The sequence below is a fragment of the Aricia agestis genome, chromosome 10 (genome assembly GCF_905147365.1).
Source record: "Aricia agestis chromosome 10, ilAriAges1.1, whole genome shotgun sequence".
NCBI classification, from domain to species: Eukaryota; Metazoa; Arthropoda; class Insecta; order Lepidoptera; family Lycaenidae; genus Aricia; species Aricia agestis.
The window spans coordinates 12,959,438-12,977,124 of NC_056415.1; the positions used below are offsets into that span (position 1 = coordinate 12,959,438).

At 35.9% G+C, this 17,687-nt stretch overlaps 2 protein-coding genes across 4 annotated transcripts in view; one reads left to right on the forward strand and one right to left on the reverse strand.

Moving 5' to 3' along the window:
• Positions 1-5,743, forward strand: part of LOC121730989 (cyclin-G-associated kinase) — a 29,890-nt gene extending 24,147 nt beyond the window's left edge. For both annotated transcript variants that reach the window (XM_042120266.1, XM_042120267.1), the window contains 5 exons: positions 310-472; positions 3,133-3,304; positions 3,713-3,905; positions 4,372-4,533; positions 5,552-5,743. In XM_042120266.1, coding sequence (XP_041976200.1) covers positions 310-472; positions 3,133-3,304; positions 3,713-3,905; positions 4,372-4,533; positions 5,552-5,662 — 801 coding nt within the window. In that variant the 3' untranslated portion in view covers positions 5,663-5,743. The remainder of the gene's footprint in view (positions 1-309; positions 473-3,132; positions 3,305-3,712; positions 3,906-4,371; positions 4,534-5,551) is intronic.
• Positions 5,744-10,082: 4,339 nt separating this feature from the next.
• LOC121730991 (pre-mRNA-splicing factor ISY1 homolog) lies at positions 10,083-17,524 on the reverse strand. Of its 2 annotated transcripts, XM_042120269.1 has the most exons (7): positions 17,234-17,524; positions 16,579-16,601; positions 16,223-16,386; positions 13,108-13,311; positions 11,148-11,297; positions 10,729-10,820; positions 10,083-10,268 (listed from the first exon to the last, which is right to left on the reverse strand). In XM_042120269.1, the coding sequence occupies exons 1-7, from the start codon at positions 17,234-17,236 to the stop codon at positions 10,107-10,109; spliced, it is 798 nt and encodes a 265-aa protein (XP_041976203.1). In that variant the 5' UTR covers positions 17,237-17,524; the 3' UTR covers positions 10,083-10,106. The 2 variants fall into 2 exon arrangements, with proteins under 2 accessions (XP_041976203.1, XP_041976204.1); XM_042120270.1 differs by lacking the exons at positions 16,223-16,386; positions 16,579-16,601; positions 17,234-17,524 and adding exons at positions 13,679-14,200; positions 14,274-15,932.
• Between the last annotated feature and the right edge of the window lie 163 nt (positions 17,525-17,687).

The following is a 17,687-nucleotide window of genomic DNA, read 5'->3' on the forward strand; positions in this document are numbered from 1 at the left end:
ACATAATAAAAGATGGTGACAGCATAAGGCGTCTATCACTTTCGTATTCTGTCCGTCATTCCGTCAAAGTACCGCATCTGACGACGCAACACTTGATGTATGAATTTCAGTTCGGAAATTTTTGGCGATGCTGATTCGATACCAAGAATTTTGTTTCGATACCGAGTATGTATCGCAAGATTGATTCGATGCTAAAAATGCTTGGTATCGAATCAAAAGTATCGAGTACCTACTCGTATTTACTAGTATCGGAATATCCCTATGTATGATGTATAATGCTGACTCTCTAGAGGTGCTGCCAATTTTCAGCCGTTCACATCGGAGCCAATATTCGGCGACCTCCCCGCGCCGCCTGCCCCTGCCAACGTCACCTCGAGCGATATCAACTTCGATCCGTTCGGCCTGAACGACCCGCTGCCCAAACAGGAGCCACTACTTGCTCCCCAAGCGCCGCAGCCTGTTAAAGAAGAGAGTGAGTATGATGCTAACTAGTATTTTATTGTAGTATTGCTGTAATAGTATCCGTTTTTAGGGTTCCGTACGCTAAGGGTAAAAAAGAGACCCTATTACTAAGACTTCGTAGTGTTAACCGTCCGTCTGTGTGTCTCCATGCAGTATCTCAAAACCCGCTATAGCTAGACTTCTGAAATTTTCACAGAATGTGTATATCTGTTGCCGCTATAATAACAAATACTAAAAACAAAATAAAATTAATGTCTAAGGGGGGTTCCTATACAACAAACGTTATTTTTTTGGCTTTTTTGCTCGTTATCAATAATGGAAACAGGTAGGCACTTGAAATTTTCAAAAATGCCTTAAGTATATGTGTACTTAATAATTAATAATAATTTTAAATAAAATAAAAATGTATTTTATTAAATGTATGACTTCAGATTTAAAGAAGTAGGTCCTGAAGACATTTTAAAAACTTTCAATTTACTAAATATTAAGAACACTACTGATTTGTGGGGCCTATCAATGAAAGTTATTAAATCTATAATAGATGTTATCGCGCCCTACTTAGCGACTTTATTTAATGATTGTATAAAAAGTGGCGTATTTCCTGATCTAATGAAACACAGTAAAGTTTTACCTCTTTTTAAATCTGGTAGTAAGTTGGACCCCTCTAATTTCCGACCTATATCTATTTTACCGACATTGAGTAAAATTTATGAAAAGATAATACTGAATCAATTACTAACGCACTTTAATATAAATAATATTTTACATAATAAACAATTTGGATTTACAAAGGGACGGTCTACTACAGACGCAGGCGTTGAATTGATCAGTAGTATTTTTAATGCCTGGGAGACGTAGCAGGATGCTCTAGGAGTTTTTTGCGACCTCTCAAAGGCCTTTGATTGCTTGCAACACAAAACATTGGTCAGGAAACTCTGTCACTATGGCATAAAAGGCACAGCACTCGCCCTCCTAAAATCGTACTTGTCAAATAGAACTCAGAGGGTTGAGATAAATGGTAAAAAATCTGCTGGTGCAAAAATTGAAATGGGGGTCCCACAGGGGTCTATATTAGAACCCTTCCTGTTTCTTATTTATATAAATGACCTGCCATTCTTAATTAAAGATAAACATGGGATAGTATTATTTGCTGATGATACATCTCTTACATTCAATATCAAACGGCTTAATGCGTGTTATGACTTACGAGTATGACGAAGTAAATAATGCTCTCTCAAAGATTGTACATTGGTTTAGTGTTAATAATCTTTTACTTAATAGTAAAAAAACAAAATGTATTAAATTCAAATTGCCCAATGTAAGGCAAACGGAAACCAATGTGCTTTTAAATGGTGATGTTATGGAGCTAGTGGATACAGCTGTATTTTTAGGTATTACACTAGACTCCAAGCTTCAGTGGGGCCCTCATATTGCTGGGTTGGCCGACAGACTCAGTTCAGCAGCATATGCAGTAAGTAAGATTAGACAATTTTCAGATGAAACAACAGCACGTCTAGTGTATTTTACTATTTTAGTTACTTTCATAGTATTATGTCCTACGGCATTTTGCTGTGGGGCAATGCTGCAGATATAAATACAATTTTTGTGCTGCAGAAGCGAGCTGTGCGGGCAATCTACAAGTTGGCCCGTAATACTTCACTTAGAGAAAAATTTAAGGAAACTGGAATCTTAACTGTTTCTTCTCAATATGTCCTATCAAATGTATTATATGTTAAAAAGAATATATATCAATTCACGAAAAAATGTGATACCCATGGGAGAAATACTCGTAATAAACATAAGCTTGAAATTCCGGTGACTAGACTTACTAAAGTCAAAAATTCTTTTAAAGGTCAATGTCGCGCCTTTATAATAAGATCCCAGAAATCGTTCAAAATCTCTCAATTAATAGATTTAAAAAAGTTGTTAAAGAACGTTTGTGTACCAAAGCGTACTATAAAGTTACTGATTTCATGAATGATAGTACACCATGGGAATAAGGTCGCCCCCTGCAGAGCTGTTTCATTATAATATGTATAATAATTGTACACTCGTTGTATTTTATTTAGTCATAATGACACTGTTATTTTATAATATATTTTTTGTAATTTTCCATCTTTTTAGAAAAAGATGGCCCCGTGCGAGTTTCTTACGCCGGTTCTTCTCGCCGGGTTAGTTCCCGAACCGGTGGTAGGCATCTGTGTAGCCCCGACGTTCAGAGAATATTTGAAAAAATTTATTCTGAATAAAAAATTTTGAGTTTTGAGTTTGAGTTTGTAAGGGCTCCTATACAAAAAACACAAATTTTGGCCTATTTTTGCTCTATAACGTTACGGACCCTTCGTGCTCGAGTCTGACTCGCACTTGGCCGATTATTTGTAATAGTTTGCCGACGTTATTAAGCACGTAGGTATTATATGCGTACTAAAAACTTTTTGGCATGGGTGCGTGCGTCCGTCCGTCCGTATTTGCGCACATGTGTGTTTTAAACTATGTCACTGCGATCGAAAATCAACGATCAGACATGACAATCTTTTAGGTGTCAATGGATTTTGATATTCTAAGTAGGTTTAAGTATAACAAAAAAAATAGCTTTTTAAATTACCTCCTTTTTTTCTTCCATAATTTGAAAGTAGCTTAGAATCTAAATTTATATTATTTATGTTATAGCACGACCAGCAGACGCAGCAAGCGAGCGGCGCGATCCGTTCGCCGAGCTGCTGGGTGAGCCGCTCGGCCCCTCCCCCCGCCCCTCGCCGCGCGCCTCCCCCGCGCACACGCCGCACTCCGCCGCCGGCACGCCCGCACGCTCGCCCGCACACCAACCCGGCCCTGACTACAGGTAAACGATACCAGCGAGACAGCTAAATATTACAAAGGGGGTAGCCAGCCATCAGCCCCCCTCCACTTGTAGGTTACAAGCAATGACTACAAGACAATAATAGTATGATCTTATTAGTTGTCAAAAGCGTGTGGCCATTTTGGCGAGCTATTGACTAACTTTTAGAACGCAAATTATCTTTTCATTTTAAGAGATTTTAAATTTCATGTCGCGCGACTAGGTCGCGAGACAAATGTCCGCTAGTGAAAACGCGGCCTAAGAATATTAATTTATATTTTATACAATGAGTAAAATTAGTACTTTTTCTTAAAAATGAAATCCTAATGATTAATATTGCGAGTCTTGTGTCCATACTCTATCATTGATAAGAATTTAAATTATTCAACTAATAAGACTTATTTTTCACAGTCGTGCCCACTTCGACGCCGCTAAACCTCAGGAAGAGAAACCTAAGAAATCAGCGGATGTATTTGGTGATTTACTCGGCAGTCAGGGCTACGATTTTGCCAAGCGCGAAACGGGCCCTAAAACTATCAACGCCATGAGAAAAGAGGAGATGGTCAAAGAAATGGACCCTGAGAAACTAAAGATACATGAATGGGTAGGTAAAAGAGGCTATTAATAAAGTACGACACAATATTTTCATGATTTTTAGCCCCCCCCCTCTCCTTGTCACAGTCCTAGTGTAACGTCACAAATTCGCAATTTTTCTAAAATTTAACCAACTCAATATTTTTAATTTCACTGTTCAATTAAAAATGTGACGACGTCACAATACTTAGGACCCCTTATCACACCATGTCGCACTTCGTCGACCCCCTCCCTCCCCCTTTAGGTGTAACATACTTTATGGATGGCCCCAAAGTATTTAAAATAGGGATATTTATTACAAGCAGACCTTGTATAGTAATTTGCTGTGTAAATATTTTTATTAACTAAGGGAGTTAGTAAATATTCCATCACTTTCTTATAAAATATTTTGGCTAATGTAAATGTGTGACAAGCTTCCCTTGTGGGCCAATATTTATGCTTCAGCCACTCATAAGCGTTATATTGTTCATACGCAGACGGAAGGTAAAAAGGCGAATATCCGTGCGTTGCTGTGCTCGCTGCATACGGTGGTATGGGAGGACTGTCGTTGGACGCGCTGCGACATGTCGCAACTTGTGTCCGCCGCCGACGTCAAGAAAAACTATAGGAAAGCCTGCCTCGCAGTACATCCAGACAAGGTAAGATTAGCTTACATACTCTTGATCGGAAACTATCGCGCGACATCTAATAAACACTTGCCGTGCTAGGCCGCACGGTAAAGTTTCCGAATCCGAGTCGAAAGGAAATCGTGAATATCCATGCTTATCTGTACATTAATTCACAATTCCCGTTCAAATCGAATTTGAAGACAAACTGCGCGTTGATTGGCCAACGCTAGCCGCGCGTCTATTGGATGTCGCGCCAGAATATGAGTTATGCGTAGTGAATAAGGCCCCATGGTTTAGATATCATGTTAAGTTAGCTCTGGAGCAAGGGTGGTCAACATGCGGCCCGCCGCCGTCTGTTACCTTGTGGCTCGCGGAGCCGAGCACATTCTTTTAAAGTAAAAAAAGTTAATACTAAAATTACCTTATCATACCTTCCATAAAAAGCAAACTAAACACATCTTAAATTTTACTTTTAAAATCAACACATGCTTTATCTACATAATATTAAAGTTCTAATAGGAAAAAATAGTATCCGATTTTGACAGACTTATCTGGCGCGCACTACGAGTATAAATTTTTGACGACCTCTGTGGCTCAGTGGTGAGCGCGTTGGTAGCTCAAGCCGGGGGTCGCGGGTTCGAATCCCGCCGACGGAACAAAAAAAAGTTTTCAATGTTCCCGGGTCTGGATGTGTATTAAATATGTGTATGATATAATAAAAATCTTAAATATATGTATAGTATAAAAGTATTAAATATATTTCCGTTGTCTGGTACCTGTAACCTATGCTGTAACACAAGTCCTTTAGGTACTTAGCACGGGGCCAGACTGACGTGGTGTAAAGCGTCCATAGATATTATTATATTATTATTATTATTAAATAAATTTTTGCCCAAGTGTCAAAAAGGTTGGCCACCCGTGCTCTGGAGATAAAATATATCAGATTATGAAATCTTTATTAATAAAACATATAACATGAACTCAACTATAACCCCCATTTCTATAAGAAATTAATATAAAAATTGTTAATTTCACCAATTTGTTACAGCAAATGGGAACACCAAATGAGAACTTAGCTAAAATGATATTCATGGAGTTGAACAACGCCTGGAGCGATTTTGAGAATGATTCTAAACAACAGAACCTGTTTCAATCTTAATGCGAATAGATAGGTATGGAGTTATACAATTAAAAACACTCACTAGCTTAGATTTCAACGCTTTCTACTACTTAAGTATAAGGGCCAACCCACACGTACCACAACCACACGACAACCACAATCACACCACGTAGTCGGGCGTATATTTCGTATTGTAAATGAACTGGACCATTCACACGTACCACATTTTGCAGTCGTTGTCGACCACTTGTCAGATAACTTGTCTGACGCAACCACGGCCGACCACATCGCAACCACAACGTTGCGTCGATGCAACGACAGTGCGCGCACATAGCCCGCGCTCTTCCCCCCCTCCGTTTCATTGACTTTCGTACGTAACCACATCGTAACCACTGGCGACAACGCAACGTCGTCGTCGTCGGCATTTTGTCGGTACCACAACGCAACTACAAAAAGCTGCAGCGACACCATTCACACGTAACCACTGTTCGACGACATTTTGTCGTTGCGATGTCGTGTGGTTGTGGTACGTGTGGGTTGGCCCTAAGTGCTGATTTACATAGCGATGAGCGCCAGTAGCTGGATCTGATGGACACAATGGATCGATTACCTAACTTTTTTTTAATGAATATAACATTCTCTTTTTTTATTGAGTTTTAAAAGTTAAAATGTCAAAATTATGCCCATGAACAATGAAGTTTCTGTTCAAGAAACTAAAGTAATTCGACTAACGAGAAGACTGTATGGTCGAAAGAATCGCTATAGCCTGCGCAATGGGCGAAAAGAAAAAAAGGAAAATTAAGTAATTTCATACTGGCGCCATCTATTGTAAGTAAATCAGTACTAATGAAGAGAACTAGAATCGAAGCTATATTTGGATATTACCGTACTTACTTAGAATATGAAATTGATTATGAAATAATTATGATTGTGATTATGTATAACAGTATTAGATCATGTTTTATGTAGATCTGTTAATGTATAATATGTTCTCTTCATGGTATTTACTATTTACCAAAGCATTAATGTCAGGTTGATAATAAATTTAAATATTATATGTATAGAATGTGCAGGAAAAAATTAAGTCATCTACATATTTGGGCGATTCCGCTAGAGACGACCCTCAACACGAATCTTTAAAGTATAGCATTTGTTACATTTTTTTATTGAATTATAAATAAAAAGATGTATATTTACTAGCAAAAGAACTTTTATGAGTAAAAATTGTAATTTGAATGATTTAAAGCATTTTGAAGTGATATCATCTAACGGCGCGAGAAAAACTGCTTATGCCACACATGATCATTTTTACTCTAAATCACTATCTCGAAGTAAGTTGAATTTCATTACATAATATTGACTGCATAATATAAGTTTCTATTTCGTTGCAAAAAAAAACAAAAATTTTGAAATAGTTTTCAAACATTATTAAAGGAAAATTGCCATGGTTGCACCCGCGATAAAAAAGGCACAAAAGTTTAGTTTTCTCGCTAAAATATGTTGTTAATAATTTAAAACTTTGTGAAAGTAAGGAGAAATGTGAGGGTAATTAGAATTAATCATTGTAACAAACTATTTTATTATTTTTAATAAAAAAACAGAACCTTTAAAGTGGTTGCGCCCGCGATCGAAGCAGTACAATTGGAAATGCAACAAATTATTTTTTGACTATTCTAGTGATTTTCGTCTTATTTCATATTATTTAGATAAACAATAACGTTAGATTATATTTGTTATTATTACTTTACATGTAATTACAAGATTTATAAAAATTTGAATGGAGTCACATCGTGTTTTATATTTTTCGAAATATTTCATGTAATACTTAACAGATGTTTCAAAATGACGATTTATATTCTTTTATTTTTAAATATTTTAGAAGAAATGCTACAAATGACAGGAAAAATCATTAATATTTAATATTTTTCTTTGAAAAAAATATTTTTACTTATAATTCGCCCATATTCTTTTAAATTATAAATATTAATTTTGAATTAAAGGTGTGCTGTAGTTCGGTTTTATAACAAATACATCGAAAAAGGTTTGCTTAAGTTACATTATTTAATTGTTTTTAGTGATTTAGATGATTTCTTTTCTCAGATCGATAAATGACTAATAATTAAAAAATAATAAAATTTTAAATAGTATTATTACAATTTACTAATAATATTATGTATTCCATATCAAAAATGTAGAAATTAGTCGCAGACTTATGAATAAATTCAATTTCTTTAGACTCGTTGCGCCCGCGATATTCTGATGTTGCACCCGCGATCGTGAAAATTGTTAATAATTCCTAGTACTGATTACTTGAATTAATTGTATCTAGTTAAATCATTTCTTTGTCTTATACACTTTTGGAATATGGGTTAATAAATTAATAAAAGTTCCAAAATTAGCAGTATTCACAAATGAACCCGTCCGAGTTCTTAATAGAGGACCAATTTGGTTGCACCCGCGATAGCACTTCAAACATGTTTTGTGGCTTTTCTTAGATTTAATTTTAGTTTTCATTTACAATTTATGATTGAACTAGTTAAAATGTATCCCTCCAAAAGATAATTTATTAATAAATGTGTTTTATTTTGTCAGTAGGACGTTTTAAGTGCGTCAAAATGTTGCACCCGCGATAATGGAATCGCCCATTTCTTATTTATGGCAATTTTTTTTTATTATTTTATAATATTTGAAATTTCTATCGCTATTGGTATATATATTTTATGTTATGGCAAAAGCCTACTTACCCGTAAAAAGTTACAATGATAACCGAAGTGAAAGTGTAAAAAATTTACTCTTACCTAATTTTTTTCTTAAACAATGTGCCATACAAAAACGTATACTCAGGCCGGAACGTTTTGCCAGGTTTTTTAGTTATATTTTTTGTATTAAACTGCCCTTTGATAAGAGTTTTGTAAATATCGGACTGAACAGAAAGGTGATTTTGAGATTGTGTCGAGCGAGATGGCCGTAGTGATAGATATATCATTTGTCACTTGATGGCGCCACACTGGTGCCATTAAAGTATCCAGTGATCAACATTATGAAAGAACGTTGATAAAGATAGGTATAGATAGGGTGCAAAACATAAGGCTTAACTAAGTTACAAAACTGCGTATAAAATATTAAAATTTGTGTGAAATTTTGTGACTTTACTTGTGGTTTGAAGTTTGAACCATTACAGAATGTATAAAGTCGCATATTATGATTCGTCATAATATTACAATTCCTTGTTAGCGCTCGAAGTTTATGAAAGTTGGAAGTAGTACTTATTCTTCTAGAGACTTTTCTAAGTATAGTTAAAGCCAGTTATATGTTGTATTATTTAAGTTTACGTAGTTTATGATTGACGGCTATGTCACATATTTGTATCGAAACGAAAATTGTATAAAAAATGATTATGAATGCTACCTAGTTATTTTGGATACACTAAATGTTACCGTTTTTGTTGCATACAGATTCTGTAAAGTAGTAACATCCTTTCAACATTTTTCACATTCCATTTTCATTTATTTTTTTTGAAAAAGCTCTAAAAAAAAGTATGAATCGCTTTAAGTCTACGACACTAAAAAGGCGAAATCGTTATAACAAATACAATTTAATCATAAATATTAATAATGTGATAAAAGAAATAAATGAACAATCTAAAACTTATAACATATTTAAGATTTACGTCTAAAATTCACTTGTGTTACATATAGATTGTTATTAGTGTAAATCAAAATTCAATATTTAATTTTCCTCGTTTTATTATATTCGTCTTATGTTTTTAATTATTGATAATTCAATTATTTATAAGGGTTGCAAGACTATTCAGAATATGATAGATTTATTATTACTAGGTTGAAGTAAAAATTTTGTTCCTTTATTTTTAGAGTTTTCTCCTTATTAATGGAGCTGGTATGTAATGTATATTGGGTTGGAACGATATAAGATTATTTTATTGTCTTCTCTATTTACATAAGTAGGTGAAAGAGATAGCAAAATATCGAGAGCCTATGTTCAGCTATAGTTTATATTTTTATAGAAGCTTCATATAGGCCCTAGCGATAATATAATTATTTGAATAATTGTATGTATATCTTGTTGCTTCAAAAGGTCATGTAAGTCATATTTGTAACCGAATTGTTCTTGAATAAATACTGGATATATTATGTGAGCAATATTTGGTTTCTTGTATTGACCACCATTGGTATGTTAATCGATATATAACCCCTTCCACACTGAGCCGGATCGAGTCCGACATAGTCCGAGCGAGCCTTTCCCAATTAAAAGAAACAACGCGCTCTCCTGACCCCTCTACAAACTCATCTAAGTTCCGTAACATTGTAGCCTACACGTAGACGTTACTAGTTACTACAGTCCTATAATTTGTAGGACTGTAGTAACGTCAACAGCTTCACAGATTTTAATTTGTTTTCAGAAAATAGCAAAGCGAGGGGGATCAAGGCGAAAAAGCAAATTGAAATCGTAAAATTGTATTGGGCTAGCTCTCTTCTATTTTAACATCTAAACATCCATATCTCTCCAGTAACTCTTGTTTCTTCTTTCTGAGCAGGGCTTCTTCTATGTCCTTCTGCGAGGGCACCGCCACGTGAGCTGTGATAGAGGACGAACCGTCTTCGTCTTCTATTCTCTTGTCATCAGGCTGAAAGTTATAATTTACGATATTTAACGTAGGTTACACATTTAGGCCCAATTTCACCAACGTCTGTTAGTGTTAACAGCTAGTTAAAATATCATGTCTTCTCTTTCATTCGCATGAAAAACGAAAAGGGTAACGTGCTACTAATTTGACCATTAACTTTAACAGTCGTTGGTGAAATCGGGACTTAGTATGTCATGCTAAAAATAGATAGTAAAAGTAGGATCAGTCCGTCAATTAACTAGTTAGAGTTTAGACGTTCAGTTTCGCGTCAATCTTACCAGATTGATGGATTGAACTGTTGAGAAACTGTGCGTGTGACCTACGTCTTAGAGTTAAAAATCTTGCCAGGAAATATTGTCAATGGGCAATGGCAACTTGACTAGCCATTTTGACACACGTATTAGCGATTCACTGACTTTTTAACGAGATTAGAATATAGCAAAACAACATAGAAACTCACGTCTTCTGGGTAAATGTTTTCTTCTTCTGGAATGTCTTGTTCACCATTATCCTCTTTGTTTCTCTTCCACTCGTCTACTGCTCTCGCTATTGCTGCAAAATTTACACAATATTAAAAAGAGTTTAACAAATTGCATTAATACTAATAATTTGTTTTAGTGCTAATATATTATGACGTCTTATGAGCATCACTAAAAATCGTCAGTAGGCGCATCGACATGTACACATAACTCACGAGGTCGCTCGGTCTGTATAGGCCTTTATACTCTGAAGCCCGAAGTCTTTGGTCTTAGGTACCCCATATAGCCCTACTATCCCTATATCTACTAAAGAAAGCCCGTGAACTGACGCTTTTCCGACAAAAATAGCTCGCAAGGCTGCTACGTGTGCCCCGCCCATTAAAAAGCGACAGCAACACACCTTCCTTCTCGGCCTCTCGTTCGAGGGGGATGAGCAGGCCGTCATCATCGTCGCGGTACCCGTAGTAGTCCGCGTCGACGTCGCGCATGAGGTCCGCGCGCGTCCGCCGCGGCGGCGCCGGCGGCTCCTGCTCGAACAACTCGCGGACACCTGACAGAAAAGTTTTAAATTAGTTATATGTATGTATAACACACCTGCAAGATCAGTATGGTCACCATTTATTTATTATAGTTTGTGCGTTCTAAGATGATATGGGTGACAGTTTTCATGTTCCCTGCTACGGGTTTTTTTTACAAGAAAACAAAAAAAAATCTAAATGTAATAAATTATATTCCATCTACAAAAACAAATGTTTCCTATAATTGTAAATTAATAAAAATGAAAAGATTCTAAATGCTAACTTATTAATAAAAATTATAAATATTAACTGTGAAATAGGAGTATAAAATTATTGTTACGAAAACATTTGAAAAATGTCATATTATGCATGAAACGGAACTTATGTCAATAGAGATTGACTCTGTTGAATCTAAATCAAATCAAAAAAAAAAATACTCCACAGCCGAACATATAACCTCCTCCTTTTTGGAAGTCGGTTAAAAAAGGGCGGCCATCTTAAATCGCCGGCACCACTGAAATGTCTGTACGAAATCGATAATTTCGATTGCAATGCCTTTACGAAGTGATTCGATATTTTTAAACTATCGATTAATTTTTGTAAGGTATCTTCCCTACTATTGTCAATTATAATGTGTCACGCATATCATCATAAAACGCACAAACTATAGAAAGGTTTATTCCATAAACTTATAATATACTGTCGTAGTTTATTCTTACGGTAAAGTAGACAAAGAGGCTTAAGTTTTGTGTTGGTATGTAGGTACATACCATAGAAGAAATTGATTCTGATGATGATAGGCAGTTGACGGACCTACGTCATTTGGGCGGATTATGTCAACCAAATTACGTAGGTCCGCCATCAGCCTATGAAGAAACTGCTCTGAACTATCAGATAGATGTGTTGTACTAACAACACATCTAAAAAAATTAAAATATCGGCCAAGTGCGAGTTGGACTCGAGCACGAAGGGTTCCGTAATTATTTTATTTAAATTTTATTATTAACGAGCTTTTGCCCGCGGCTTCGCTCGCGTTAAGAAGTATTATTATATACAAACTTTCATCCCCTATTTAAACCCCTTGGGGTTGGAATTTATCAAAACATTTCTTAGCGGATGCCTACGCCATAACATCTACCTGCATGCCAAATTTCAGCCCGATCCGTCCAGTGGTTTGGGCTGTGCGTTGATAGATCACTATGTCAATCAGTCAGTCACCTTTGAGTATTTTGTGAACATTTTAAGTGCCTACCTATTGCCATTATTTATATCGAGCATAAAATAGCAAAAAAATTACGTTTGTTGTATGGGAGCCCCCCTTAAATATTTAATTTATTTTGTTTTTAGTATTTGTTGTTATAGCGGCAATAGATATACACAATCTTGAGATACAGCCTGCTGACAGACAGACAGACAGACATCGAACTCTTAGTAATAGGGTCCCGTTTTTACCCTTTGGGTACGGAACCCTAAAAAGGTCTTCTCCACAGACCACTATTGTTGTGGAAACAAGTTATAGCTCAGCACAAAATTGCCGCTCTACATCGTTGCCGCAGGCCGCAGCATTGACGCGCAGATTGCGCACCCTTGCCGCACGAATCGCTATAGCCAGCCGAACATAGAACCTCCTGTTTTGGAAGTCTAAACGCCTTAGGGCGTTTGTGCACTACACGGAATTTTACCATCCGGCGCGGCGCGGCATCCCGATTTCCTACCTTATTTATGTGGCCAACGTGAGAGTTATGAACGCCGGACGGTAAAATTACGTGTAGTGCACAAACGCCCTTACGTCATCATAGGATTATGCCGGGGACTAGCAAAAATCTAATCAGGAAAACTAACCTGGCAAATCTTTCGCAGCACCGAAGTACTTGTATCCGCGGTTACCGGGCACCTCTTTGCCGTCTTGGTCGAGCATTTTTGGACCGACGCGGGCGTGGTCGGGCCCGCCCAGCGCTTTAATCTGTACTTCCCAGTGCCGCTTTTCACGCATCAGCTTGTTTATTTCGTCGTTCAAATCTCGTATTCTAAATTCGCCGAGACCGGCTGATAATGGGAAGAAGTTTGACTTTGAAATTTCATTAGATATTATTGGAATAACGAACATAACTTGTACGCATTTTAACAAGTTTTTAATTTGTTAAAGTGTACATACAAGTTATAAAAATACAAAAAGAAATACAGCAAGAAAAATATTACTCGTGTAGAATGTATTTCAATAACCACTATTTAACTAAAGTTTAAGACATTATTATTGTATGTTATTAAAATTTTCTTCTCATAAATTGTGATTTTCTAAAACATTTTTGTCATGTAAATCATTGATAAACTTATTTGTGTTTGCGTCCCGAAACTTTGCTGTGCTTTCCGACAGTTTTAGTTTTGTTCTTCTTTTTTGTTAATTTGTGGTCACTTTTCTTTCCTTTCTTAGATTTTTTTAATTTTTGCGATCCCGCAGCGCCCGATAGCAAGCTCGAACTACATTGCTGCGAAACATTCTCAATAGCTTTCGTTGGGCCTTTAGGAGTGACCAGTTCTATTTCAAGGTCGGTCTTTTTGTCTGCAGTTTCCAGCTTTTTGCCAATTTTAAGGATGAAAACATCTTTAAGAGGATGTACAACTTTGCGCATATCTACAGGGACTGGACAGTTTGTGGGTGTGACATTAACAATTCTTCTGTCCTTAGATATATCACAAGCGTTGTAAGTATATTTGATATCAGATGTGTATGTGTTATTTGTGCCTTGTTGTAGGTCTTTCGGAAGTTGAAACTGTATCTGATCGCTCGTGTTGTATGCCGTACTTTCACATTCACAAAGCTCATGTATCTTATCATATCTAGCAGTTCTTTCCGAATGCTTCGTTTTTGGAACTCTTATTTTCAATTCGTTTTCGTTCATTTTGGTATATATTTCGTTGTATCTTGGAGTGTCATCTGTAAAAATAGTAAATTAACTCGATTTAAAAGTTTTTTCTTTAAAGAAGTCGCTTTAATAGCTTTTACAAACCTCGGGCAACATTTGCCGTACGATCATTTGGTACATTACAGTTTTCTGGTTTAGCGTCTTTGTACTTCTTCTTCACCAGCACATCCTCATTCAACAAAACATTACCCTGGACGTCCATTTCCACGTCCTGGCACGTGCATAGACTAACGCCATCGTCATTCTTTCTCAAAGGTGATTCTTTGCCTTTGGAACCACAAAAAGTTGTTGTGATTTCCTCACCAAGAAAAGACATTCTGACCGATACTTCTATTACTCCTATCGGTTCGCAATCATCATCTCCCCGATGTTTCAGGTAGTGCAGATTCCTTTTTAGTGGCATCGACGTTGTACACGACAAATTGTCAGACGACTTCTCTTGAGACCATTTTGTACACAACTTTTCCCGCAAATTTCTGAACTCATCAGTATAATCTAAATTTGCTTCGGCAATTTTCATTACGCAGTCCGAGCAAGGCGGCTGCTTCGTCACTTGTATTTTGATGGTGAAGTCTTTAATGGAACGTATTCTCTCGTAGGTCATTGCGAAAAGCGCCGACTTGCCCATGTTCAGTCGTTTGAGGTCATCCTCCTCCTCAAATGAGTTGTCGTATAGAATTATTGGTGGTTTCCCCAAAAATTCTGCAGTCACCACTAAATTTATACAATCGACTTCGAAGCATTCGCATTTCATGTTGATACTATTGATGATGAGTTCGATTAGGAATAGAAGGTATGGACGACTGTCAGCATCGTTTTGGTCCTGTTTGGCAATACTTAGGTCCTTCGATAACAATCTCAGAGACTTCCTTAGCGCCTCGGCTTCGTTCGTCAAAGTTTTGCTCATATCGGATATCTTTTTTATGCTACTTTGTAGCGCGGGGGACTGGGGTGATTCTAGGTTTTTAGACAGTTCCTTTAAAGATTTATTTAGTTCATCGACTTGGTCGTTTATCAATTTCCCTTTCGGTTCAATTTTGGAAAACGATTCTAGGAGATTGATTTCATTAGACTTTTCATTGCCTAAATAGGCTTTCTCGTTTTCTTTTATTTTATTTGTGTTCCCAATTGAATCATGTTTAACAGATGAACTTTTAACACTTGGTATGGAAATATTTAAAGATCTTTTAGTGGGAGAACCTGGCGATACTGTGACTGGCGATCGTTTGCTAGGTGATTTGGTTTTTTTGGATTGAGAACTCGGTGGTTGCGAAGCTATTCCAAAATTCTCCATCAATTCATAAACATATGGATCCTTTGTTATACTAGGGACTGGTGAAGATTTCTTTCTAGGTGATTTGACTCCTTTGATCTCTTCCAAATGATCCTTTACTAGTTTATTACTTTGAGCAGAGTGACCGCCAGAATTTCTCACATTTGGCATAGGAATATCAATAGATCTTTTATCTGGAGAGCCAGATAATGTGGCGACTGGGATGGATAGTGTTTTCGATAATTTATTATTAAATTGAGCACTAAGGGTTGGCGATGCTGATTTCAAATTTTCTATTATCCCGGATAAACCTGGATCCTTTGGTATACTTAATATTGGAGATGATCTCTTTGATGGTGATTTAGATACATTTGCTGTCTCTTCTTCCATACTTGTGCAATTTAAATTCTTATTTAATGTTTAAAAAATTACATTTTGTGAATTATATTGTTCATGAAAAAACTAATTGAAGTCATAGCCATATAGATTTTCTTCAATGCATATTTTATACTGACTGTTCCATTTTAAATTAGTGCATTACAATCTAAATTTTAATATCATTCATAGACATAAACTGTTCAAGCACACATTTATTTAATTTGCATAATATGCTTGAATAATTAAAGCTAGTCTAATTACAAAATTAACTTATTTAAGTAATGTTATCATTTTTATTTTTTTTAAACATTATGGACACCATAATATCTTTGTATGAAGGTGTACAAAATGTGTCAGTAATAATATTTCAGGGAAAACTCACCATTTTGAATCTGTGCAACTTTTTTTGCAATTTCTCTAACAATTTGTAGTCTCCATTTTTCTGCTTGTTGTAGGTCATTGCATTCTGAAGCTAGATATGGCCGGCGTTCCTTCTGTCCACCGGCCTCTTGTACTTGTGCTGCACGCCATCGTGCTAATGTTGTCCTGAAATATCAAGAGAGTTTAAGTATAGCATTTTAAGTTTAAACAATATAAAAGAAGCAATTGATCCAATGAATTGCATGTTTTAAAACTAGGCAATTATTTGAAAAGAAGTTTTAGTTGCACAGCATTTTATGATAATATTAAAAACGATATAAAAGTATTATAATATGTCTTATTTTATACAAAACTTACATAGCCTTTTCTGCATTTCTTGCCTGGAAAAGATAATTATAGATAAAGTTAGGTACCATCAAAGAAATTGATTCATAGGCAGTTGAGGGATCTACATCATTTCGTTGGATTAGTAATTATAAGTCTACTAGAATCTGATGGCAAATTTTCAAAAAATATCCTCGATCATTGGATAAATTTTTATATTAGCATGATCAACACACAGAATCAGCCACTATAAGGAAAAAAAAGGAATGTTTTATTTCAATTGCCCCGGTATTGCTCGAGTCAATTTATTTTCTCACTTTTTGCCATCAATTCTGGTAAACCTATAGTAGGTTGCGATCTATCAGCTGGTTTTGATACAACTCAACCAAACTATTGTACGTCCATCATCTGCCTATGAATCAACTTCTCTGATAGAACATTTGCAGCATCACACAGGACCCCCGTAAGGGCTACTGGCGCCAGTGTGCAAAAAAGGATTTTAGCGCCCCTTTAGGCAAATTTTTTGGGCCCTTGGTTTTGGCGCCCTTAAAGATGGCCGTGTGCATTGCACACATTGCACATATGTGCGGGCCCTGGCATCACATAAAATGAAATGTTTATGTTAACCCTGTGTTGCAATGCATATAAAATCAATTAAAAATAAAATTATATCGAATGAAACCCTTACCATTTTGTAATGATGATATAATAAAAGTTTTTAGGACTTTAAAGAAGTGAGATTGAGATCACAGCCAAGCTTTGCTGTAGGAGTAAAAAATATATTTTAGTTTAATGTCTTATAATTGATTTCCAAACTATGATATTAAATTATAAAAAAAGGTTTCTAAACATATTTTTAATGACAAATTGAACTTATTTTTATTCACAGTGTAATAGAATATTTTGGAGGTTATATTTATTCCACAGAATTTATTCTTCTTTTACTTTTTTTCCTTGATAGTGCAGGATTTATGCCATTTTCTTATAGAAAAACAAAAAACTTCTAGAATAACTCATTCCTATTTTTGTTAAATAAAAGCCAAAATTTTACTCAAAAATAACACAAAGCAGTCTGCATCTTTTACGTTTTGAATTTAGCCTACAAGTTGGTTCCTGTTGTCACTTTTATTTTATTATTTTGT

Coding starts and splice junctions, on each gene's coding strand:
- LOC121730991 (XM_042120270.1), bottom strand. CDS start 15,852: ATGGAAGAAGAGACAGCAAATGTATCTAAATCACCATCAAAGAGATCA. Junction 13,312..13,678: donor ATCTAAGAAAGGAAAGAAAA/GTGACCACAAAT, acceptor TCCCATTATCAG/CCGGTCTCGGCGAATTTAGA. Junction 10,821..11,147: donor ACGAGAGGCCGAGAAGGAAG/GTGTGTTGCTGT, acceptor TAAATTTTGCAG/CAATAGCGAGAGCAGTAGAC.